Genomic DNA, 24,129 nt, shown 5'->3' with positions numbered 1-24,129 from the left:
AAGGGGCGTGGACTCTCGGCTCGGCCAATCACAAGCGAAGGTGGAAGCGCGGCCAAGTACGTAACAGGAAGTAGCAGCCTCTAGAATCAAAATCACAAAGAAGTATGGTATCTCAAAACAATCTACGCTCGTGAGGAGACTGTTTCATTACAATTTATTTTGACTGCGACTTCGTGATCACAATGACAACATCCTACCAGCAAAGTGTCCAAATGTATTCGAATAAATACATTTAATTAAAAAACAAGTCATAAAAGCTCCAAGTCGACACACTGACAAGGACGTGATGAAACGACACACCGGGAAAACAGACAACTGGAAAATAGTGATGAATAGATAAATGACAGAAGCCCACAATTCCGTTCAAATGTGAGATACAAAACGTAAATGAGAGCTTGAATGTAACAACCAATCTCTTGATTTGGTTTTGCCATCACGCCTGGTAATAAATGCAGTCCTTGACTTTCTTTCATAAAACCTGTGCAGTTCAAATGTTGACTTTTTACGTTCTTTTTTTTTAATTAGTTGAAAGTTTTTTTTCTGACAGTGTTGTAATATTTTAGCTTTTTTTTCACGTGAATACGGATTTAAAACCTGTAACATTTATCTTTAAAATAAACAAACCTATTTTTATGGTTTTCCCTTAGGGGCGTGGCCTACATACGCCCTCGTACCACAGCACCATGCACCTAAAAAAAAAAAAAGTCAGCCTATGAAAGAAATGTACGGAAAAGCAAGAGAGAAGACGTGAAATCCTTCTCCGGTATCCTTTGATGGGTGTCAGACCACGTAGCCGTCGTGGGAGCGCTGCATCCTGACCACCAAGATGGGCTCTGAGCTCAGCGAACCTTTGACGGTTTCCCATTCGTCGTCCCGCCGCCCTCGTTCCCGCCCGATGTCGCACTTGGCTCCGGAGCGCCAGGCCAACGTCAGGATGCCGCCGGTCAGTACCAGGAGCAGCACGCCCAACAAGGCCTCCGCCACGGCCGCCGCACCCTCCGCCCTCTCGCCGCCCGTCGGCTCGCCCGCCTCCGCCCCGTCGGGGGCCGACGGTCGTTTGAAGCGATTCAGGGCGACGTGAATGATGTTGGCCTGACCTTCCTCCCGGCTGATGGTGACAATGGGACTGCTGAGCTCCGGGCCCTGGTCACCGTTGGAGTCGACGGCCCGGGCGGCGCACTGGACCCGCCAGCCCGCCTGGAAGTAGATCGAGTCCAGCGTGATGGCCTCGGAGGAGGTGAAGAAGGTGTCCAAGTCGAGCACCCTCATGGGGGCGGCGACGCCGGCAGGCCCGGCGGGGGGCGCCGACGAGCCAGTGGTAGCGCGTCTGGGCGTCGTCGATCCGCTCGCCGACGCAGGCGGAACCCGTTTTCTCGTAGTCTGGGTGGCGCGCGTTGCAGGCCTGCGGGTTGCAGTCAAAGGAAGTTTATGGCGGGGAATGCGATCCGAATGTGCTCACGAGACTTAAAACTTAATAAAATTGTACGCAACAAAAACTTGCAGTCCTGACAATGCGTGCAATAAAGAGAAATGAAAACAGTTTGGCAAATTTTAAATCTTTTTGCTTTGAATTCAATGGGCGCAGAGGTGCTTCTTGGTCAACTTTGAAATCAGTCTGTAATGGGGGGGGGGAGACGGTCACAATTGCTGAGTACGCTGCAGTAAGAGGGTCAAGAATAAATGCCTGCGAGTTTGCAGGCATTTATGCAGATTTTTCTGTCTACATGTGCTGCGCCACCGTTTGTGTTCAAAGATCAGCCGCTTAAAACACGCAGCAGTGAAGGCTGTGCTTTGTGCTGGCGTTTTCCACGATATAGCAAGGGCACAAACGATGAACCTTGATACAGCTGGAGGAAGGGAGCGGGGGCGGGGGGGGGGAACACTGTAATGGTGTGACAGGAAAAGAGGGATGCATTTTTTTGCCACACTTTTTTTCTGTGTGCGTCTATATTTAAAAAGCTGCCAACGTGATCTGGGAAGCTTTGAAGCGTCTCGGAGGCCTGCAGGTGGAAACACTCAAAGTGACAAGACTGCTTCATTTCTGCTCCCTGGGGGGTGGCAGACACACGCAACACACGCGCACCGGCAATTTCTTACGCACCGACTCACTCACTCGCGCGCACACACACACACACACACACACTCTCTCACACTCCTTCCACGTGTGAACTCACGGTGACGCATATGACGGGATAGCCGGCGGGCGGCTGCGGGTCGGCGGCGGCCGGGCGGTCATAATGGAGCAGCGAGAGCACGTGAGGCCGGGACGGGAAGGTGACGTGGGCCTCCCCCACGTCCGCCGTGTTGTCGTCGGGCTCCGGGTACGGCGCGAAGGCTTCCGTCCTCTCGGTCGCGTTGTCAGACGGGACCTCAACGTGGGCGACGCGCTGGGGTCCCGCCCGCCTCGACGCCACATCTGGACACACGCATGCGCATGCGCATCACTGCCGCTTTTTTCAAAAAGGACTTTTTGAAGCGACGCTTTCCTGAGGCGGAGGTTTCATCTTCCGCGGTACTTTCAAGTGGGGGCAAAAAAAGGTGACTGCTCATTCTCTAAAATCCGCCAGCAAACTCCCCCCTCCCTCTTTTTTTCCCCATCAATCGTCAGCATCAAACACGCCAGGTTGTTTTCCGTTCGACTCTTTTTGAGGTATTTTTACGCCGTAAGTGGGCCACGCGGCGTGAAGATGTTTTCATCACACCCGGCACGAGTTGCCCAAAATAGACGTCCCAATACTTTAGTTTTTTGTTGCCTTGTTGACTCTGAAAGGAGAAGAATTTTATTGGAGTTTTATTTTATTTTATTGGGGGGGGGGGGGTCGTTAGCCAAATAAGAAGACGGACAAGAGGGAGGGCATTTTCCAACATGACTGCCGGGAGGCTCCAGTGGAGGAAGCCGCCGTGGAGGGAGAGGAAGTCACTCGTGATGCCCAAGATCAGGAGGGCATGAGGAAGGCAGGAGTGCTGCAGGAGTCACACATTCGGCCCCCCCCCCCCTCTCCCCCTTGGTGTCACACATACACACACACACGCATACACCGGTACTGTTTTTTTAGCCAAGTGGGTCAGGTTCAACTCCGTGAGGAAAACAGCGCTGTCACTTTCAATATTTCATGAGGGTGAAAGAAGCAAAGGGGGAGGGGGGGGGCGCGTCGGCTGACAAAGTCACCACAATCTCAAGATGGCTTTCATTCCTTTGATTTTTGTTTTTGTTGCATTCGTGAGGCGCAGCTCACCGACAAGACGTCCACGTGAACACCGCAGAAGGCCAAATGATCGAAAATTACGATTTGGGTCACCCCCCCCCCCCCATGAAAACACCAATTTGTAATCAAGACATTGGGCCACTTTTTCAATTCCTTTGCGACATTTGGCGATTGTGTTGGACTGGCTTGTGGATCAAACGCTTTCTGTTCAGCCCAAAAGCTCGTGTGGGAGAGACCCCTCGCCCCCCCCCCCCCGTGCCGACTTGATGCCCTTTTAATCGACCGCTTGCTATTATGCAGCGTTTTTTATTTTTTTTTATGGGGTGCGCTCGGGGCACCAAGTTGAAACGTCTTCAACTTAACAGCAAGCCTGCCGTCCTTCATCTTTTCTTTCTCTCTCTTGAGTGAAGTTTGCAGGGGGGGGGGGGTTGGCATAAAGCGGGCTGCTGTTCGGATCCGTTGCTACCCGCCCGCCATGGCGCTCATCCTTCTGGTGTCAGACTTTGCCTCCCCCGTGACTTCATTACTCGCTCGGCCTGTGAAGTTCGTCTAATGCGACGGAGACGCGCGACTCGGCGCCGAGCTTCGGCTTTGGGGGGCCGACGTCCGTCCGGAGGGCGGCCGCCACCGCCGCCGCTGCCGCGCCTCGGCCCGAAACGTAACAAGTGGCGCCGTGTTTTCAACTAATAAGCATCTCCAAGTGGAAAACCGGCCTCCCCCTGCCTCCCCCCCCCCCCTTGTTCTTATGCTCTGATCTACTTTTTATGGTCATGTCGACAAACTTTTTAAGGCTGCGTGATGTTGAAGTGTCGAGTTTTCGCCCGGATGCTGCCATTATTTTATTATTATTACTTTTTTTAGGGCGGGGGGGGGGGGGGGGGGCTTTGGTTGCTACTCTTTGCGATTTTTTGACGATGGTTAGCTTAGCTGTGAGTTTGCTCTTCCGGGACTATCGCAACTGATGGTTTCTCGCTTGAGCTCTCACCGTCACGGGGGTCCAGGATCTCCACGGTGGCGGCAGCGGGGAATTCCAACGTCGCCATGACGGGCTCCGACAGAAGGATCTGGAAAGTCTCGGCCCGCTCGTACTCGCCGTCCGCGAGGATCCGGACCCGCCAGGAGGCCCCGGTCTGGCCCGGGTCGAACCGGACTTGCCCGCGGGGAACGCCCCGGAAGTCCCGGTCCTCCTCGGCGCTGCCGTCCCGAGTAGCGATGCCTACATGAAACACAGACTGAAGACCGTTGCAACCCTTTGCCGGCTTGCCGATCCTCCAAAACCTTTTAAGACAATCGCATGATGCGAGACAAACGCATGGAATGTGGAAGGGGAGGTGGTGGGAGAAGGGAGCCATGGAGTGGAGGTAGGACTGAAAGGAAGTCAGGGGCGGGAGAGGAAGGACTGGTTTTGAGACAGGGTTCAGGTTTCAAAGCCGCTCTTGGGTTCAAGCTAGGGTTAAGCCGTCTGAACGAGTTTGGGGTTCCAAGTGGGGGTCGGGTTTTGAAATAACGGTTTCAAGCCCGGCCGGTGGCTTCAAGTTCGGCTTTTCGAGTCGCAAATCCAGTCGGGCCTCAAGTTCGGCTTCCGAGTCCGATTGATATGTGGTTTCTGTGCTAATCGTGGCTAACGCCAACTTGCTCATCAATGTCAAAGGTCATCGAGGGCCCACGGGCGTACAAATGAACCAATGCGGGCTCTCTCTTTGTTTTTGGGGCTCGTACCTACGAAGGAGGTGTGACCCAGGTAGCCCCTCCGCCTCAGCAGCACCTCCACGAAGACGTCGCCCTCGCCCACCACGTACGAGTCCTTCTCCAGCGAGATCCGGCACCGCTCGGCGCTTGACCGCTGGCCCGTCCGCTTGTCGCCGCCTGCCACGCGCGCCACACAACAAAAAGAGCAACTGAGAGTCTGTTGTGTTGTGCTGTGTGCGCGCGCGCCAAGTTAGCCGCGAGGCTCGAAGCTAACAACAAAACTCAGCGCAGGAAATTGTAGCTTGCGCTTTGTGGCGCCAGGCGCCACGGCAGCGGTGAACTCTTCACCTCGCGACAAAACACGCCGTGTCCTCTTCATCTTCCGTTGCGTCTCCCGTCTGTCAGACAGGTCAAGCGGAAGTCGCTGTTATACATAATGGAAGCGTGTAGCCGACACTCACGCGCGCGCGCATCCATAATTGATCACGATCAAGCTTGAAACATGAGTGGCTTGACCTTAAAAAAAAAAACTCATGCATCCTGAAGATGTGTGATCGTTTCAAAACATTTTAAATGGCGTACATTAGCCGTCATACTAAACTGTCTTCCAACACATTTTTTTTTGTTATTAACAAAAACAATTGTGACAATTTTTTGTACAATTTTTTTCACAATATAATTTAGTTAAACTAAAATTGTTTATTAAAAACTAAACAATTAAAAAATTAAAAACTAAAATTATTTTTTTACAAATTTAGTTTTTTTCACAAAAAAAATAATTTTTTTTGATATTAACAAAAAAATGTGTGAAAATTTTTTTTTACAATTTTTTTTCACAATTTCAGTTAAACTAAAATTGTTTAGTTTATTAAAAACTAAACAATTAAAAAATTTAAAACTAACATTATTTTTTTTACAAATTTAGTTTTTTTTCACCAAAAAAATTGTATTTTTTTTTTATATTAACAAAAAAAATGTGTGAAAAAAGTTTTTTACAATTTTTTTTCACAATTTGTTAAACTAAAATTGTTTAGTTTATTAAAAACTAAACAATTAAAAAATTAAAAACTAACATTTTTTTACAAATTTAGTTAAAAAAAAAAACTATATATTTTTTTGTTATCAACAACAACAACAAAAAATCACATCAGAAATTCTGTGCATTTATCGTCATCAGCGACACGTTTTGAGCTACGTAGATGTTTTTCCGGAGGGGGCGGGGGTGGGATTAGTGCCTTGCGAGCGTACCCAAGGGCAAACTCAATTCAGCGTACAGTCTCCCCCCCACCCCCCAGGGCCACCCACTGATTAAATCCTCACTTCCTGCAGTCCCCAGCAAAGTTGTCGCAAGTTTTTTTTTTAACAATGCTCAGGTTTTTGTAGCACTTCCAACGTAACTCGCGGGAACGGCAAAGTTCCCTCAGGCGTGCGCGTGCGAGTGCGAACGCCCAAAGGCAGCGAGGTCGCTTTCTGCTCTGATCTCCTTCATATGCCTCCAAATTCTCACTGGATCTGGAGCAGATTTTTTATTAAGAGCCTTGGCGAAAATGTAAAGGGAAAAGCATACGACTCCCGCGGTGCCCCCCCCCCAATCACTTTGTCACGCCTTTGTGATGAAATCTGAACGACGTAGACGCCCCTGAAAGCAAATCCAAATGATTTCTGCATAGATTTGGTGTCCGTGACGACTACGGGATGGCGGCGACACGAGCGGTTGATTATTTTGTCGAGGGATGGCCGAGTATCGATTAGCAGGTATCGGGTCCTCGTCAAAGCCATCGATCTGATACCGGCCATCGATACTAAAGGTAAAGAAACTCGAGTAAGTCCTCCTCGGCAGGGGTGGGCGCATCGCCGTCAAACTGACACTCTTTTAAGAAGCAGAACGCGGCGTCTCCGCCGGAGGGGGCGTGGCCCGCAGGCAGCGAACATCCATTTGCTAGCGGCGAGCTCCGCGGCATTCGGGCTAATGAGGGCGGCCCCCGCAGGCACACGCTCGTCGTTTGCTCACCGTCAAGATGGAAACGGCTCCAAAGCGGTTGGCCGTTCAGGAGCCAATTTTTTCTTTTTGACGCAATCGACGGATAAAATGACAATTCGCAAATTTCGTAGCTTAGCGCAAAGCTACGACTGTATTCGCGTTTGTACAAACATCCGAATCACAATCACAGCGAGGGACAATTTAAAGCGCTCCGGCGGCCCCCCAAAATCCACTTGAGCAGAGAACTGAGACAAAACGGTCCACATGGGTCGCCTTGAGGACACGCCCACAAAGGTCTTTGGTCTCACCGTCTTCCAGCTCCAGGTTGTTGACGTTCAGGTGCTGAGGACCGATGGCGTTTTTGCCCCCTTCCGGGACGCCCAAGCGCAGCCCGACTCCGACGGCCGACTCCGAGTGCAGCTCAGGCGGGACGGTGTCGACGGGCAACACCCGGATCTCAAAGGTAGCCCGGCCCGACTCGTTGGGGGGGTCGTTGTCGTCCCGGAGCGTAAAGACAAAGCGGTCGGTGACGGTATCCGTGTTGCGCGGCCCCACGTGCTTGTAAAACAGCCTCCCTTCCGTGATGTCCCTCTGGAGCCACTCCCGGACCTCCTTCTCGTAGACGTCGTCCTCCGAGTTGAATTTCCAGGAGGACGGGTCCGCCGGGGCGTCCGACTGCCTCAGCAGCAAGGCGCCGACGGCGGAATAGGGCGGGACCACGGTGAATCGAACGGCGGCGTCGTCCGAGTCGACGTCGACGGCGGCGAGCGCCAACGGCGACACGGACGCCATCCGCCGCTCGGACAGGACCAGGCCGGCGTTGACGCCGACGACGGGCGGCTCGTCGTCCGTGGGCACCACGGTGACGGGGAAGAGGAACTCCACGCGGTGTTTGCCGTCCGTCACGCGGAACACGATGTTGTCGCTGTGCGTGTCGCTGCCGTCGTGCCGGTAGGCCACCGCGCCGGCCGCCAAGTCGGCGGCGGCGAAGGCGTGGCCGCGGCGCCCCCGTACCAGCAGGATGCCGTGGCGCAAGCCGCCCACCGCCGCGATCCACACCGCCTCCGGGTCGTCCTCGTCGGCGATCTCCAGGTTGCCGCCGGTAACCAGCGGCCGGGACTGGCCCTCGTACAGCAGCTGACCGGCGTTGCGGGTCACCGCCGGCGCCAGCGGGTTGAGGGGCTTCACCACGATGGTGAACACAAAGGGGTCCGACGCGGCTCCCTCCGGGTCCACCGCTTCAAACTCCAACTGGAAGATCCGCTCGCTGTGGGCATCCAGCGAGGGCGGCTTGTAGGCGATCTTGAGGTCCCGCAGGTCCCGCTGGTAGAAGGAGGTGACGGGCAGGTTCTGGTCGTCGGTGCTGACCATGTAGCCCTCCTCGTACGACAGCGGCGAGGTGACGTTGAAGGCCAAGTCCCCCGGGTCGGCCTCGGCGTCCTCCGCCGCCAGCATTTCGGGCGTCAGCGCCGTCATGGCGAACTGGCTCACCTCCATCGTCATGCTGGCCGCCAAACTGGGCCTGGGCGCCGTGTTCTCCCGGCCGTGGCCGATGTGCACCGTCAGCTGGAAATGCTCCCGCTTCACCAGGGTGCCTTCTCGGTCCCGGAGCTCCACCGCCATGGGGACGCGGTCCCGGTCGGGCGAGGGCCCCCGGAAGGTGTGCCGGTAGCGGATGTCGGCCCGGGTGAGCCGGTCGCAGTCCGCCGTCCGGAAGGGCTTCCCGCCATCCAGCAGTCGGCCGTAGCGCGGCAGGGCGCTCCTGCCCGCCAACGACACGGCCTGGCACGCGTAGACCTCCCGGTCGAAGGTGAAGGCCAAGATCTCGCCGTCCACGGCGTCGCTGGTGCCCCTCGGGCGGGTGACGCTCAGCGGCGTGTTCTTGGTCAGCACCTCCAGCGGCGTAAAGTCCACCCGCACCTCGATCACCAAGGGGATGACCACCGTCTCCGCGGGCGCGTCGTAGCGCAGCTGCAGCCGCACCCGATCCAGCGGCGGACTCTCGGCCCCGTAGTGGGTGTAGGCGACGTCCCCGGGGCCGAAATCGCACGGGAACTTCTCGGGCGAGAGGCGGCCGGGGCGTCGGGCGAGCGGGTCGTGGTCCAGGACCGTCAGGCTGCAGGCATCGCCCGGCCGCGTCTGCAGCACCAGGTCGTCCACCGGGTCCACAAAGACGGCCCGGCCCAGCGGCACGCGGATGCCGTTGTTGGCCACCAGGATGGCGTCCTCCGGGAGCTCCGAGCGCGCCGCGTAAAGCGGCGGCTGCGCGTAAAGCTCGACGCCGGCCGCTGAGAGGGAGAGGAGGAGAAGCGAGCACAACATGTCAGCAGAGAACAAAAAAAAAAAAAAAAACGACACGGTTGAGGGCGGCGGTGGGGGGGGGGCCTGCAGGTGTGAGTCCACGCCGACTGATGTCCCGGCACTCTCAGTTTGCGAGCGGCGCGCCCCACTTTTGAACTTGAAGCGGGGTGGGGGTTGGAAGAGGGAGGGTGTGCCCGCCCCCTCCCGTGCAAGCATTGGAAGCACGCGGAGGGCCTCCTCGGCTGCCTATTGGCCAAGCACGGATGTCAATCACAAGCAGGAGGCTCGATGGAGCCCTTCTCAAAGACAACGTTTCGCTCATCACTGTCAAGAAAAACGGAAGAAAAAAGGACTGGAACATTTTTTCCATTCTTGGAAAAAAAGCACGACAATGTCAGTGCAGAGAGCAAAATATTTCTTCATGTATCATCAAGAGTACAATCGGCAAAAGAAAGTACTGTACTTACAACTCCTCATCCTGCTTGGAAGATGTGGCCAACAGAAACGGGTCTTGCTGAGCAACACCACCACCGACTGGTAGCGTGTGGTATGACATGAATACACGAATTTGGGGAAGGTGCACCCCGAAAAGCTAGGTGGCGCTCAGGTTATCACATTTTGGCTAATTGACACGAGCGAAGCATCGTCGATAGTTTGAATCCGTTTATTTATATCCACTCAAACAACTCCACATCTTTTTTTTTTTTAGCTTGCCTTCAACCTGCATCGTGTTTCTTCAAGAAGAATCCATCCCATCTGACCAATGAAACCAACTTGGCACTTAAAATAAGGGCAGCTGCCCAATGGAAAGCCGTCGGCGCGTTTGATATCCTAGGGTTCCTGCCTCCGTGTGGTTTTTGGCCTTTTTTACTGCCACTTCTCCCGAGGCCCCAAAAACTGTACATGACTTCAGAGCCAAGAACCGAAAGATTTTCATTGAACGACCGTTACCAGGGGGGCAGAACCGCACTGACTGACAACTGCCTTCTGTTGTCTTGCAATTGGGTCCTTTAGGTTGCGCCGGTGTCTTTTAGCGACTGGCTAGCGGCTCTTGCTGGGCTGCTGCAGCTTCCAGGCTCCCGTCAGGTAGCGCAGGCGGATAAAGATCAGGTCTCGACCCATCTGGAGCCAGCTCCAGAACGGAACCAGCTTGGAGCCTGAGGATGGGACACAAACATGCTTAATTCTGGCCGCCAGCCCCTTTTTCCCAGCGGCCTTGGAAGGCAAATTTCACCCAGTCTAGCCGTTATCCGTCAAAGGAAGCCGGTACAGTACTGGGGGGGGTTCAAGTCCACCAGAATTATCCAAAAGAAAGGAGGTAAAAGAAAACAAGAAAGAGACTCGTCACGTCACCTTCTATCTCAGTCCAGTTGACGGCCACTTCTGCGATGGGGATGTTGAAGCACTGCGCGATGTACAAGAGCTCCACGTCAAAAGCCCTGCGAACAACGCGTCCAAACTTTACACGAATCATTGTTGGCAGTTTTGAAAAATATATTTGAGTCATATGAAACATCTGTTTTAGGTCAAAATAGCTTTTTTGGAGACGAACGCTTGGGACCGCTACGCTAACGCCGGTGATTGTGTGCAACACGGCGATTACGGTAGGGGGGGTTTGCGCTGCCGCCACCGTCCTCACCAGCGCTCCACGTGCAGCGAGGAGAAGGTGCGCAGCGCCGCCTCGCGGGTGAAAAGCTTGAAGCCGCACTGCGTGTCGCGGATGCCGCGCACGCAAAGGAACCAAACCAGGAAGTGGAAACCGTGCATCAGGAAGTTGCGGAACAGCGAGCGCTGAGGCGAGAATGCAAAAAAAAAAGGTTACAAAGGTTCAAAAGGAGTGGCGGTAGCGCCTGCTCGTGTTTACCTGAGTGACGGCGTCCTGCTGAAGGTGAGCTCGGGAACCGCACGAGATGGCCATGTTGTCCTGGAAACCACAAATGAGTCACAAAATGGCGGCCATATCGCACAAGAGACAAAAAAGATCAGCTGGCTTCCCTCCATGATTCGTACTCAACTTTTACCGGTTTGGGACTGAGGTCTCGAAGGCCCACTTCCACTTTTTCAATGTCGGCGAACTTGGTGGCGCCGTCGGCATCCGCCATGAGGACAAGGCGGCCCCTGGAGCTCAGCGTTCCCTTCCCGAAGACACAAACGAAACGCGCGTCAGCGTGTTAGCGTGCTAACCGTTGCGAGCGGGACGCTAACTATCTTTCACCAAGCGCACTGCGCCGCCTTTTCCCCGGTTCTTCACCAGCGTCAAAACTCGCACTTTCTCAGCGCCGTACTTCCTGGTGTACCGCAGGGCCACCTGGTAATTGAGCGCAGTGTAAAGGATGCATTATATTTCACGTAGAAGATCTCAAATGAATACATCCAGACAGTAAACGAGTATCTCACCTCTGTGGTTTTGTCTTTGCTGCCATCATCCACCACAATAACCTCGTAGGTGAACGTCGCTTGGCGTTTCTGCGAATGAAGAGTGCAAAAAATGGTTCAACGCTGCCACACAAATAGCATGGAACGGTGTCATATTACTCTTAAGCTTCATACTGACCTGCCTGCTCTCCAAATAGTCCATAGCTTCATCCAACATGAGCGGCACTGAAACAACACACGCAAGATGAAAGGTTAAATATATATATTTACATATACAAGTATCCTTGAAGTGTTGTGTGGCGTGTGAGTTGCTGTGAGCTGTGGTCTACAGCAGGTTTATATTTTTTTTCACCCAGTCAATAAATGACCGTCATATGTTTATTTTATTAAAAAAATGGGGGGCGTGGGGGGCTGGGGTTGTTGGAGTAGTCACTCACTCCGCAGCTCCTCATTGTAGGCAGGCACCACCACGGAGAGTTCTATTGAGGGGGGGTCGTGCAGACTGGGGAACAGCTCCTCTGCACCGGTAGCGGTGACGAAGCGTTTCTCCTTGTTGTCCCGCGTCAGGTTGGCCACGGTGGCTGTGAGGTGCGCCACCATCACAAGCTGAGCACAACAAAAGAGTCAGTTTGGATTTGAGGTTAGGGTTGTAGGGAAAATATCAAGTTCATGGCATGAATGACAAACACCTTGCAAAAAAAAAAGCCACTTCTAACCGTTTTTCAAAAATCAAAAATATCCGAGCGGCACTTCTGTGCGTATACAGTACTAGCTTGTGTACCCGGCGTTTTGTTCCACAGAGCTCCTACGAACCCGAACTGTCTGTCCACTTACCACAATTACAGCCGCAATCAGCAAGCCTGCCAAAACTTGAAGTATCTCACAGATGCAGTCCATTTTTGGGACAGGTGTGCTGAACGGAATCGGCTGTGAGCTCTCACGGCAAGCTTGCCGCGGAGCTAGTCAGCTTTCTTCCGCGCAGGTGACTATTTGTATTTTTCCAAGTTTCAAGGGCACTTGACCAGCAAAAGGTTCGTCAATTCAACGAGGTCGGACTATAAGTTCATATTTGCACAAGTACGAGTCGTTCCTTCCTTTCTGCTCACTTCCAATCACAAGTGAACACAGCGGCAACCCGGTAGTGCAAGTTTCCGGATTGACACGTCATTGGTTGTGTCGAGAAACCACAGGCGCAGTCACGCGTGTACTGACACCTGCAGGTCAGGAGGATTTCCGACAAGTATGTAAAACGGGGATGTCATAAAATATTACTTTCAACAATGGAGAATATTAATTACTGGATGGCTGTACGATTTGTCGTGGTTAGTTTAATGACTTTATGTGAGTACTGTGAGTAGTAGCTTTACCCAAAGGGTTCCCCCTGACTTCCTAGATTAAAATAACGTAACGACAATATTAATAAATAATAATTACAAAAAAATAAAATCCGCATATTAACCATTTTTTATAAAGCACCGATTGGGGCCAAAGTTAAAACCGACATTATACATGCTGCTTATTTTAGTTACTGTACATAAAAAAACTGGCATTTTCTTTTTCCTGCCGGCTTCCGTAGTTCAACCTCGATCCGCGCGGCTAAACAAAACATCATGGCTGCGGGATTCAAGTAAGAAAGCCCGCTCGCAAATTCACCATTTAATCGCCGTTATCGATAAAATGTATCCGTATTTATGTACTCATTTAGCGAATTCAAAGTGAGGCTTTTATACACGTGAGCTCGTGTGCTTATATGTACTTGTCAATAACCAAAACGTGGCGACTTGCTTCGAATCAATTCAATCCCAACGCAATTGATTTCGTGTTTGGTTTTGGTTGTGTTCAGGACGGCTGAGCCTTTGGAGTACCACCGGAAATTTCTGGTGGGTAACGTTCGAGCTTTTGATGTAATAGTACACCACAAGAACGTCACCTTGCACATTTTCGTGTTTCCAGAAAGAAAACTGTCGGCCAGATGGACGCGAATTGCACGAATTCCGAACCACGACGGTCAACATTGGTTAGTTGCACTCTTTTACAGCCCCGACAACAGGCCGCGGTACTCGAGAGCTCCGATCCAGCCCCTTGTAGAGATTTCCCTCCTACAAGTGCATTAAAAGAGGTCTACGTCTCAAACAGGCCCGGATTTGGCCCCCCCTGCCTGAAAACAACACGTTTCCTTCCAGACGTTCTTTTGCTCCTCACAAAGTTGCACAAAAGTGTAAAATTCCCGAGTTCATTGCGCAACTGTCCTCAGGGTCCATCAGTACGGCAGACGGCTCGGCGCTGGTGAAGTTGGGCAACACCACCGTCATCTGTGGGGTCAAAGCGGTAAACGAGTTTCAAGATGGAGAAGAAACATGAGCTCCTGGTGTGCAGGAACCGATGCCACCGGGCAAGTTGTAGTTGCGACTTCATTTTTTTTGTATTCTCGTGCAGGAGCTTGCCAACCCGTCGGTGGAGGCAACGGGGAAAGGTTTCATAGGTGAGTTCTGGCCGATGAATGAAGAATTTGGGAATATATTTTTTTTTGATAACTTGGCCCATTTCCAGTGCCCAACGTGGACCTGCCACCTCTGTGCTCCTCACAGTTCCGACCCGGACCGCCGGGGGAGCAGGCGCAGGCTGCCAGTCAGTTCATGGCCGACATCATTGAGAGGTGCGTGGCTTACCATCCTACTTATTTATCTTTTAAACTCAACTTTTCTGATGTCTGATTTTTATTGATAAAAAAATAATTAATCCATCAATTTGTCACCGCAGCTCGGAAATGTTACAGATGGAGGATTTGTGTATTGAGCGAGGCAAGGTAAGAGACGCAAAGTCATAAATGACTCGAAAAGCAAGTCGGAATAGAAAAAGTTAAAATGAAACGGAAAGTATGTTTCATATTTTTTAGTTTGGTTAATTTGCGGACGTTCCTTCCCGTAGCTGTGCTGGTCGTTGTACTGCGACCTGATATGTCTGGACTACGACGGCAACGTGTTGGACGCGTGCGCGCTGGCCATGCTGTCCGCTCTGAAGAACAGTGCGTAGAACGCCTTCCGCCGGTTTCGCGTTCGTGCCGTCGACTCCTCGTCTTCATCTTCTTGGTTTTGGCCCCCCGCGCAGCCAGGCTCCCCAAGGTCCGCGTGAACGGCGACACCGGCGCCCCGGAGGTGGACTTGGGAAAGCGACGCGGCTTGAAGATTCGCAAGCATCCCATCGCCGCCTCCTTTTGCATCTTTGACGAGTGAGCGCAGGACTTTTCTTTCCGCCTCAATGGCGTCCCGATGGTTCCAAAGCGCGACGTCCGTTTGGTGTCCTCGCAGCTCCGTCGTCCTGGTCGACCCCGCGGCCGAAGAGGAGCAACTGGCCACCGCTCGCCTCACCGTGGTGACGGATGAGGAAGGACGCCTGTGCACCGTGCGCAAACCAGGTCAGGATTGCGGCTTCTGTCTTGTGATGCCTTCAGGGAAACTGGGAAATTTTAAATTTAGTCCCCAGTTTCAGGACTTGGTAAGAAGAAGAGCGTTCTTCAATCTTCTCGTTCTTCAATCCTGCTTTCAAATCAGTGGCTGAAGGCTCATAATAATTTTGGGCGGTGTCCACGTTCGTTTGTTGGCGTTTGCGTCTAAGTGGGAAACCGTTGCGTTGATATGGACTCGACAGTTAGAAAATGCCATTTCTGACGTTTATTTGTCTTTTCTTTGAGGTGGCACGCCTTTGTCTGGGGAGAGACTCCAAGAGTTGATCAGCCGAGCGACGGCGCGGCAGAAAGAAATCCACAAACTCGTCGACAAAGTCATCAAAAGCATCGTATAAAAATAGAAGGGCAAGCGCTTATATAGACATATATATACATACATAGCTGTATATATGTGTTTATATAAGTTGTATTTTTCACTGTCAATATATATTCATCTGTTTTTTTTTTTTTCACAATAAAATGCTGACAAAAGTCATCTTTTAAAAAGTTATTTCATAAGTGTCTAGAAATGTGTCAACACTCACGGCTCCAAATCCAGCGCCGGCGTACAAAAGCGGTCGGTTCCAGAGGTAGACGGCGGCCCCCCCCCCCCCCGAGGGATCCGTTTGTTCTGCGGGTACATGTGCGGTGAGGAGTTCTCTTGGGACACGCCCCCAAACCCATGGAGGAGAAATCTTCTTGAGTGGGGGGGGGGGGGGGGGTCTTTGTGGAAGTATTCAGCTACAAGGACCCTTTTTCCATTTTGTGTGGCTGGGGTGTTAAAAAAAAACAACAACAAAGTTCCTTCCTTGCGGATCATTCGCGCCTCGGCGTGGCGGGGGGCAACGTTTCCGCCTGGCGAGGTTTGGGGAGGGCTTGCGGCGTGCTTCTCTTCCTCCTACTTCTTGCTTGATTGGCGGTATGCTGCGGTGCCCCCGCCACCCCCTGGGGGGCCGCCGCCGCCGCCATAGCCATTTGCTGCTGCTGCTGCATTTGGTGCTGCAAGAATTGCAACTACATCAGGAAACACAAAAAGAACAACGTCAGCGGCAGGAAGTGGGCGTGGTCATTCTAATGGCGGCGGGATGATGTCACAAGCGTGCGGACAAACACCTTGAGCATTTATTCAAGATGTACTGCTACACTTTTTGTCCTCACCACCACTAAAAAAAAACGACAATTTCGCCCACTTGTCTTCAGCGCAGCGTAGTGACTTGACGCTCATCAACATGGAGGACGACGGCTCAAAACAAGATGGCGTCCGAAGCTCCGGAACAATCACCGACAAACAAACAAAGTAAGAGCAAATAACGCAATTCTTGACAAGGCAATAATTGTCATCGTAATCGTCCGCTTTTCACGACACGTAGAATCAAAATGCGGGTGTTGTCATACGGAGGCAGCACGGATGCCAGCGAGCCCGTTTTGACGCTTTAAGACGACGAGGTAACCGTGACGACCGCAGCACCCATGCAGCCAATGGGACAACGCTTCTGCACCATGCTTGGCGTGGCGGCGGCCAATCGGAATGCTCGACATACAACACAGATGGAGTGACTGATGTGCTTCTCAAAGGGGGGGAGGGGGGGGCGGCTCATTCAAACTTGATCCAATTTGTTGACATTTTCTTTTCTTTTTTGCCTTTTTTGGTCATTTCTTGAATGGCCCCCGTGCACGTGTGTGTGTATGTCCATGTCACAGTTACTTGGATCTGAGGCTGGTGCTGCTGTTGAAGCCTTGGAGAAGGCAGCGGGGGCCCAGACCCGTCCAGCCCACAGCCCAACTGGGACAGCACTAATAATGGTGGGGAAGGCGGGAGGAGGATAAAAGGAGGGGGAGGGAGGGAAGGGGGGGTGGGGGCAGGTATTCCCCCCAGGAGGGAAAACATGACAACGAAAAGGGTCAAACCAAAAAGGAAACATTGCGTGAGGAGATGCAACGGAAGGAGGTTGAGAAAGGGGGGGGGGGGGGGGGCGGAAGGGAGGGGGGAGGGGGGGGGGGGTGATAAAACAAAGTCAACGCAGCAGAGGAGAAAGAAAAGTTGAGTACAACCGCCACGTTTTGGCTACAGAGTCGACTACAACGCGCGAGCTCACTGGTGGCACTCGCGACGCTTACATGGAGGAAGGAAATGCGTGTGTTGAGTGTGTAAATTCTTTTTTGGGGGGGGGGGGGGACTGTCGTACCTGCCGCCTGCGGAGACATGAAGCCGCCCACGCCTAAGTTGATGACGGCCGTTTGCTGGTTGCCTAAACTCGGGTCGGCGCCCTGGTCACCCTGCAACACCACAAATGTTCATTTGGAGTTTAGCGGGGGCCCGCTGCAGCCAAGCGGAGAGCGTGGCCTACGATAAACGGCGGTGGGAGGGGGGGGGGGGGGGGTCTGGGTCTGTCGGGAAGGCGCCGCAAACATACACAAGAAGCATGCGTCGCAAGCAAGCGGAGACTGCGGAGCGTCAGAGCGCATGCGGACTCACCGCTTCCCCCTGCTGCTGAGGGCTGGAAGTGGCCGAGTGGCTCTGCGGGGAGAACTGCGACAGCTGCTGCTGCTGCTGCTGCTGCTGCATGGGGTTGAAGATGAGCGGCCCGCTCGGGATCTGAGCGTGTCAAACAGACGCGTGCCTTTCACGACGCGGCGCCGACGCCGGAAAGACAAAAAAGGGGACCGGCGGCGGTTACCTGCAGCAAGTTGAGCGGTCGCAGCCCCGCGCCGCTGTTCAGGCCAAAGTGATTCGCTGCCGTTTGGGGAAACAAACATGAGAAGCGTCGAACAACGTCAACAACAGACAATCACACGTCCCGTCACGTTTGTCGCATTCATTTAAATGCCCCCCCCCCTCAACTATTTCATTGAGATATATTGAGAGAATGAATTCATTAGAAGGGATGAGCGGGCGTTTACGGATGAAAAAAGGCCGAGCGTCAGCATTCGGGATGGCCGCCGCTACTGACCGGTCTGCGCGCCGGGCTGCACGGGGGGCACCAGGCCTCCAGGTGGCAGTATTCCGCTCAGGTTCAGTCCGGGACCGAGCATGGGGTTGGAACCGCTCACCAGCGTCTGCGGGTTGCTGCCACCACGTCACAAAAAAAATGCTCGGCAAACGGCCTCAAGACTGCGGGGGGGGGGGGGGGGAGGGGGGGGGCGTGTCACTCACCAGACGGAGCCGACCACGTTGATGAAGTTGAGGCCGGCCGGGTTGGCCGCGACGGGCGAGGAGGTGGTGCCGGCGCCGGCGGCGCTGGCCAGCGGGATGGTCATGACGGGCAGCGCTTGGCCGAGGGCCAGCTGCTGCTGGGCGAACGGTGCCAGCAGGGGGGGCTGGCCGGGGGCCTCCGTGGGCGCCGCCGCCCCCAGCGAGTCGGCGGCGTGCGGCGTCGAGCACGGCGTGTTGGTGGGGGTGCCCGACCCTGCGACAAAAGCCTATTTCACTTTGGATTGATACAAACGGACTGAGAAATCGGGAATGTGCTCAATTTCTCCATTGAAAGGAATCTGGTGAAAAACGGACGGGGGGGACGGAGGGGGGGGGGGGGGGCAATGAGGCGTCCATTTTTAAAATGGATACACACGGTTTGGGGCTCGTACTCACTTTGCGTCGAGCTCATGGGCGAAAGCGAGGCGGGGGACAGCAGGCCCACCTGCCCCAGCTCCACCGAGTGCTTCCTGTTCAGAGGCTGGCCTTTGGCCGGGGGGGGCGGGGGCGGCGTAGGACACTTGAGAAGACCACTTGCGCTTTGGGAGCTGTATGGATTACCTACGGGCAGACGCAAAACGACACTTTTGGTGCGGAGCAGCGAGCGCAAAGTCGGCGCCGCTGTCAATAGGGGGGGTGGGGGGGCGCATACCTGAGGAGCCGCTACCCGATCCTGGCGGCAGTTTGACGGGCTGCGGCCGGTGCTTCGCTCCTTTGCCCAAGGCGGACGTTTGCACCAGCGGAGAAAAGGCGTCACCCTGACGGCGGCGACGACACGGCGCGCGCCGATCACAACCCGCGCGTTGAGCATCTACTTCGAGTCATCGAGGAAAAAAATAAATAAAAAATGACGAGAGCCCCCCCCGTTTTCTTACACGCCGGGTCCCACGACAGGGTGGGTGTCACACGCAGCTTTTGGATTCAACCGCCATTGGATTTGTCCAAACAAAAGTCAAGAAACGAGGCCGATCTCGTCATTTTTTTTCCACCCCCCCCCCCGACTAGATGATGATGATGATGATAAAGGGGGCACCTCGTCCTTGTCGGGAGAAGGCGGCGCCGGCGCCAGGCTGCTCGAGTTGTGCGACATCTTGACCTGACACTTGACATCTCGCTCGTACACGCACTTGTACTGCGCCAGGAACCTGACGCACACGGAAACAACGTCAACAGGCATTAGCGATCGCCCCCCCGCCCCAAAGAAAACAAACATTAGAGGCGCTGTCCGACCGGAACTTCGGAAAGCTCCTGCGAAGCTCCGGTTGAAAGCTAACGTCGGAGGTAAAGCCGGAAACAAACTTCTGAAGCAAACATCGGCACTACGATCGGCCTCGGAGGCTTTGCGATTGCTTTGCGATCGACTCATTTCAGCGATCGCCTTCTAAAAATGTAGGCGGGGCGTCCACTCGATCGCACATTACGAGATCTGACTAGAATAGCTCAAATGCTCTCCACTGTGCCCACTCACCGCTCAGCGTCCATTTTTGATCCGATGAGGAAACTAGGGCGGGGAAGGGGGGGGGGGGGGGGGGGGGGAATAAAATCGCAAGGTTATTAATGAATTCAGCAGTAGCCGTTTAGCGGCGCGCACCAAGTCGGAGGTCTTACGGCGGATGGGTGAGCTTCAGGTGGGTGCCGTCTTTGGCGCAGAAGATCTTGCCGTACACCAGCGGGTCACCCGGCGACTGGATGATGGACACCTTGGTCCTCTGGGCTTGACCGCCCGCCTCGCACTCAAAGTCGTAGTCGTCCACCACCTCCTGCGCCGGGAAGAAACGGAGAGTTTGGTCCTAAATTCCTGGAATTTCAGACGCTAGACGATCAAACGCACGTACCTCGGCGGGCCAGATGACCGTATTGGGCTGAGAATCTTCCAAGCGCAGCGATTTCTCCACCACGGCGTACTTTTCCACCTGCCAGCAAAGGCATCTCCATCACGCTCCGTTTCCGCGTTGAGGAAACCCGCCCCAACGCCCCGCCCGCCCGCGTCGGAGAGCCGCACTTACGTCGATTTCTTTGGGAACGCTCAGCTGGCAGCTGTTCTGTCTCCACATGTCCACGCACTGCGCGACAAAAGAAAAACTAAACATGGAAGCAAAACCAAGCGCGACGATGAAAACCGGACTCGGATGCGCATCCGGAGGCTATGACGGGATGGAAATGTCAATCCGGGGTCATTTGCCGGGGTCAAAAGACAAGGCGGTCCGGGAACCTTTGGGGGCGGGGCCTGCAGTACGTTTGGGTTGCGTAACTACGAATATCGAGAACTCGTGTTACCTTTGAGAAGCCCAGGACCAGTTTTTTCTTGCGGGAACTGACCACAAGTAGCAAGAGCCAAAAGTTATGGGGGGTGGGGGGGGGTGCTTCCCACAACACCAGAAAGCTTTTGATAGGCAGAACTGACGTCATCCGATTGGAACCGTCAAGCTCCAGAAGCCGCAAAGCGATGGACACCTCAAACGGGTAGGAAACGATGACGGAAATTGCGGCGGAGGGGGCGCTCACGTTTCCGATCTTGGAGATCTTCAGGTCGATGACGGGCGCGGCTTTCCTCTCTTTCCTCTTCTGCAGGTAGTCGTAGAGGCGCAGCTGGCGCGGCGTGGCCAGCTGCGACAGCTCCTGCTGACGGTTCAGCGCCGCCCGAGAGTGCCTCTTGAAACACCTTCGAGGCGCAAATTTCACAAAAAAATAAATCAAGTGGAGCGAGACTCTCAAACGGTATTTGGGGGGGGGGGGGGGGGGGTCGAGGGGCTTCTCATGCGGCGGTACCGTTTCATGGCGCGGGTGTTCATTTTTTGCTTGTTGTAGAGCAGCCGGTTGGCGGCGCAGGTGACGGAGATGGAGGGGTCCAGGCACAGGGGCTCAGCCGTGGCCAAGATCAGCTGGCTCTCCAGCTGCAACTTGTCGTCCTGGGGGGGTGGGGGGAGGGGGGGGGGTGAGAGGTTGCCGTGGAAACCAAGTGCGTCTGTGTGGTGTGGTGGCAATTTTCCAAAGGGTTTGTACAGCGCAACCTTGGTTTCTTATCATTTGGTTTGGGGGTCTGGGGTCGCGGGGGGGGCGGGGCATACCTGCGTCCACTTGTGGTGGTCACTGGTCATGGCGTGAACGTCACAAACAAGAGTCTGCATGGTGGGCCTGAGCAGAACGTGCCTGCTCTGGTAGGAGGGAATCTTGGTGTTGGCGCACTGCCGGTAATCTCGCACCTCCACCAGGACGCAGCCGCAGTGGAAGATGTTCACCTGGACAACGGCAAGTGACGATGTGGGAAGCTTTTGGACACCCCCCCACACCCCACCCACACACCTGTGACTTCTCCAGCAGGTCAACAAGAACAGGCGGCAGCTCCTCGGCATCCAGGTACTCCAACAGCTCTCCTTCTTCATACGGCAGGCGGATCGTTTCAGAATCTGCCCAGCAACAGGATGGGAGGAACAACATTTTTTTTTCGGAGTCGGAACATCGGAGCGACTTGACTGTGGCCCCCGTCTGGGTCTTTTCCCCCTCACCTGATCCATTCTTGCCCCTGAGCATGAGCGAGTAGCCGTCGTTGCCGGCGTACAAGTTGACCACCAGACACGGCGCCGACTCCTGAGACAGCAACTTGTCCAGCAGCTTCACGTTCCTCCTGAAATTCTGCCGCACACGCGCGGATGAGGTGCGAAACCGGTCACGGCGTCAAGTGCGTAGAAGCCCCCGCGGATTGGCCCGGAGAGACCGACCTTCAGCTCCGGCTCCTTCTCACATTCTTCGATGTAGAGCTCGTACAGCTTCTGATACAAACTCTTCCTGCCGCCAGAGGAAAGACGCCTCCTGGTGGGGCGCTGGCGAGCGCTTTCCACAATGTACTGAGCAACGCGGTCGCGCGAAAACATTTAAGAATTGAAAGAGTCCGCATGGCACGTTAAGGAAAGGGTCAAGAAAAACAATGCTTACCTCAGCTCGATCTAATGCATATTCCAATACTTGTTGCTGGGGGGGAGAGAGAGGGGGGGGGGTGCATGATTCAGTGAATACATAAACAAGCAATGCCTGTGGACCTTTCGAGGTTTCATTTCTTACACAAGGTATGGACTACTTTTAAGATGATCGATTAGGATGAGGTCGAATTTACCATTGTGGTGAGCCGCCAGCGACAGGGCGACAGTAGACGTTGCTGCCTGCCCCCCGCCCCCTCCCACCCCCTCACCGTCGCCCTCCTAAAGCGAGGATTCACGCCCTGTGTGGCAAGAAGACACATTTGGGGAAACACGTTAAAGCAAACTGGAAGGCCAGCTGGGCCAGTGCCTCATAACCAACGAAGAAGAAAAGCGCTCGGCAAGCTCCGGTACACCAAAGTTGTGCGTTGCGTCCAAACATGCTTTTATTACACCTTCATAACGACAAAAAGCAATTAGTCGACAGCTTCAAGCTAAGATATTTGAAGACATGGCACACGCGTGGCCGTAGAGCGCCTCCGCGGATGCTCGACCCGCTGAAGGCGTGCGCGGCTAAAGTTAGCATGCTAACCCGCCGCTACGAGGGTGCAGAAGCTCGAGGGGGCTGTTTTTTAAATTGTAGTTTTTTTTCTTTCCAATTCTCCGCGGTAGAAAACGACGCCCCTACCATGACACGCTTGGCGGGGAGGGTGTACTCGCCTTGCGGGTTGCATAGCGGCCAACAGCTCCTCCAAAGCGGGGATAACGAAAGCCGAGGGAAACATCGGAGTCTTCATTGAAAAAAAGTAGGAGCGGCCGCCATCTTCTTCCAGTGTGACAACAACAGCTCAACTTCCCGTTTGGGGCGCAGGTGGGCGGAGTTCACCGGCTGACGTAGGCCCCTAGCGGCAAGTTGGACCGAAACGCCCCGTTTAGAAAATGAATGGATGGATAGATGCGCGCGCACGTTTTGCGTTGGAAAACAGATTCGGGAAATCGCTCAGAAGGCACCCGACACACGACAAGTACATCGCCGAGAAGCTTTGCACTAATACTTCATTGACCGACGCCTCTGGTTGCGGCCAATGAGAATCCATCCAAACCGAGTGTCGTTACCACAAGTGTGCAGCAGGGGGCGGAAGAGGCCCGCAGATCCAAGGCGCAATTAGTGCAGAAAGGCCAATGTACATACAGTCAATGATACATTTCATTCGTTTTATGACCTCTTGGGCCATTCTCGAGGTGTGAAAGCAGGTGACAAAAGTCCACTGAAAAAACCTCATTGAGTGTTCGCACTTTTAAGAAAAACAATCCGGTACTTAGCGGCACACAAAACAAGCGCTGTGCTGGTTTCCGAACGACTGAGCGCACAGCTCCAGTCTCCATTATTTGCCAACGTGCCAACATACAAAAACGGCATTTTCATCTGCGGCGTGGCTTTCGTTGGCCGATGGCCATGCAACGTATGAAATGCATACTGTACATCCGCTGGCGCAATTGTTGCGATGAAAGCGCTGTGTCAACATCTGAGCGGGGGGGATAAGAGGTTCCTTTATGAGAGCCCAAGAGTTGTGGGTGCGGTTGGGTTTTCACGCGAGCGCACAAACACGGGCCCCTTTCTTTCTCAAGCTAAAAGTCCACATACGTGACCGAGCTTGTGGAAGGTCAACCTGTGCGTGAGATTTCAACGCTTTTGCTGAGGGTTTTTTTTTTTTTTTAGTGGTTCGTCGAGTCGTGTCAGTGCTCGCGGCGAACGTCGGGGCTACGTCCCAAAACATCCCGGGTGGGATCGTCGGCGGCTCGAACTTCTCAGGATGGAGACGCAAAGCGCGGCGACCTTGAAGCGTTTATGCTTTCGTGAGCTCTTTGATGCGCAACCAAGCTTGTGTTTATTTCAATTTCTTGCAATCAGCGGAAATACACAAACACTTGGTGTGGGGAGGGCGGGGGGGTCCCAAAAGGCAACTCAAAGACCAACGGAACGCACTCAGCGGAACTCTGCTGAGGTTTTAAACACGGCATTG

At 53.9% G+C, this 24,129-nt stretch overlaps 4 protein-coding genes across 8 annotated transcripts; 1 reads left to right on the top strand and 3 right to left on the bottom strand.

The window, feature by feature from the left end:
- Positions 1-195: 195 nt before the first annotated feature.
- On the bottom strand, positions 196-9,457 carry LOC127588830 (FRAS1-related extracellular matrix protein 2-like). Its single transcript, XM_052047695.1, is given in 6 exon segments — positions 196-1,299; positions 1,301-1,402; positions 2,175-2,416; positions 4,192-4,422; positions 4,926-5,144; positions 7,167-9,457. Coding segments are annotated over 6 exon segments (3,540 nt in total). The 5' UTR covers positions 9,394-9,457; the 3' UTR covers positions 196-780.
- Positions 9,458-9,825: 368 nt separating this feature from the next.
- On the bottom strand, positions 9,826-12,720 carry alg5 (ALG5 dolichyl-phosphate beta-glucosyltransferase). 2 transcript variants are annotated; one of them, XM_052047110.1, is made up of 10 exons: positions 12,388-12,720; positions 11,991-12,159; positions 11,732-11,778; positions 11,575-11,643; positions 11,393-11,485; positions 11,193-11,312; positions 11,042-11,101; positions 10,817-10,968; positions 10,531-10,616; positions 9,826-10,334 (listed from the first exon to the last, which is right to left on the bottom strand). In XM_052047110.1, the coding sequence occupies exons 1-10, from the start codon at positions 12,448-12,450 to the stop codon at positions 10,219-10,221; spliced, it is 975 nt and encodes a 324-aa protein (XP_051903070.1). In that variant the 5' UTR covers positions 12,451-12,720; the 3' UTR covers positions 9,826-10,218. The 2 variants fall into 2 exon arrangements, with proteins under 2 accessions (XP_051903070.1, XP_051903071.1); XM_052047111.1 differs by having other exon boundaries at positions 11,199-11,312; positions 12,388-12,719.
- Positions 12,721-13,111: 391 nt separating this feature from the next.
- Positions 13,112-15,504, top strand: exosc8 (exosome component 8). The gene is made up of 11 exons (XM_052047115.1): positions 13,112-13,180; positions 13,397-13,433; positions 13,507-13,570; positions 13,808-13,881; positions 13,990-14,035; positions 14,104-14,209; positions 14,314-14,359; positions 14,482-14,578; positions 14,662-14,782; positions 14,862-14,968; positions 15,245-15,504. The coding sequence occupies exons 1-11, from the start codon at positions 13,164-13,166 to the stop codon at positions 15,352-15,354; spliced, it is 825 nt and encodes a 274-aa protein (XP_051903075.1). The 5' UTR covers positions 13,112-13,163; the 3' UTR covers positions 15,355-15,504.
- Positions 15,210-23,033, bottom strand: supt20 (SPT20 homolog, SAGA complex component). Of its 4 annotated transcripts, XM_052047078.1 has the most exons (23): positions 22,826-23,033; positions 22,303-22,407; positions 22,125-22,160; positions 21,911-22,036; positions 21,698-21,824; positions 21,495-21,598; positions 21,260-21,430; positions 20,961-21,100; positions 20,697-20,853; positions 20,198-20,254; positions 20,027-20,104; positions 19,800-19,951; positions 19,660-19,692; positions 19,225-19,336; positions 18,844-18,949; positions 18,588-18,752; positions 18,153-18,405; positions 17,950-18,065; positions 17,677-17,732; positions 17,475-17,594; positions 17,185-17,275; positions 16,704-16,792; positions 15,210-16,012 (listed from the first exon to the last, which is right to left on the bottom strand). In XM_052047078.1, exons 2-23 carry the CDS (start codon positions 22,303-22,305, stop codon positions 15,815-15,817), a joined length of 2,490 nt encoding a protein of 829 aa, XP_051903038.1. In that variant the 5' UTR covers positions 22,306-22,407; positions 22,826-23,033; the 3' UTR covers positions 15,210-15,814. The 4 variants fall into 4 exon arrangements, with proteins under 4 accessions (XP_051903038.1, XP_051903039.1, XP_051903040.1 ...); XM_052047079.1 differs by lacking the exon at positions 16,704-16,792; XM_052047080.1 differs by lacking the exons at positions 16,704-16,792; positions 17,185-17,275.
- Between the last annotated feature and the right edge of the window lie 1,096 nt (positions 23,034-24,129).

The sequence above is a fragment of the Hippocampus zosterae genome, chromosome 16, assembly GCF_025434085.1.
Source record: "Hippocampus zosterae strain Florida chromosome 16, ASM2543408v3, whole genome shotgun sequence".
Classification (NCBI taxonomy): Eukaryota; Metazoa; Chordata; class Actinopteri; order Syngnathiformes; family Syngnathidae; genus Hippocampus; species Hippocampus zosterae.
Note: the sequence above shows the minus strand (reverse complement) of the source record. Positions and strands in the feature narration are given on the sequence as shown.

Bases quoted from the DNA above. Each gene is read 5' to 3' on its own strand.
- alg5 (XM_052047110.1), bottom strand. From the start codon at position 12,450: ATGGACTGCATCTGTGAGATACTTCAAGTTTTGGCAGGCTTGCTGATT. The intron at 12,160-12,387 runs GTAAGTGGACAG...TGTTGTGCTCAG, and splicing joins TGATTGCGGCTGTAATTGTG to CTTGTGATGGTGGCGCACCT. The intron at 10,335-10,530 runs GTGACGTGACGA...TCCCATCCTCAG, and splicing joins CAACTGGACTGAGATAGAAG to GCTCCAAGCTGGTTCCGTTC.
- exosc8 (XM_052047115.1), top strand. The intron at 14,036-14,103 runs GTGAGTTCTGGC...GCCCATTTCCAG, and splicing joins AACGGGGAAAGGTTTCATAG to TGCCCAACGTGGACCTGCCA. The intron at 14,210-14,313 runs GTGCGTGGCTTA...TTGTCACCGCAG, and splicing joins ATGGCCGACATCATTGAGAG to CTCGGAAATGTTACAGATGG.
- supt20 (XM_052047078.1), bottom strand. The intron at 16,793-17,184 runs GTACGACAGTCC...CACCATTATTAG, and splicing joins CATGTCTCCGCAGGCGGCAG to TGCTGTCCCAGTTGGGCTGT. The intron at 16,013-16,703 runs GTAACTGTGACA...TTCCTGATGTAG, and splicing joins AGCACCAGCCTCAGATCCAA to TTGCAATTCTTGCAGCACCA.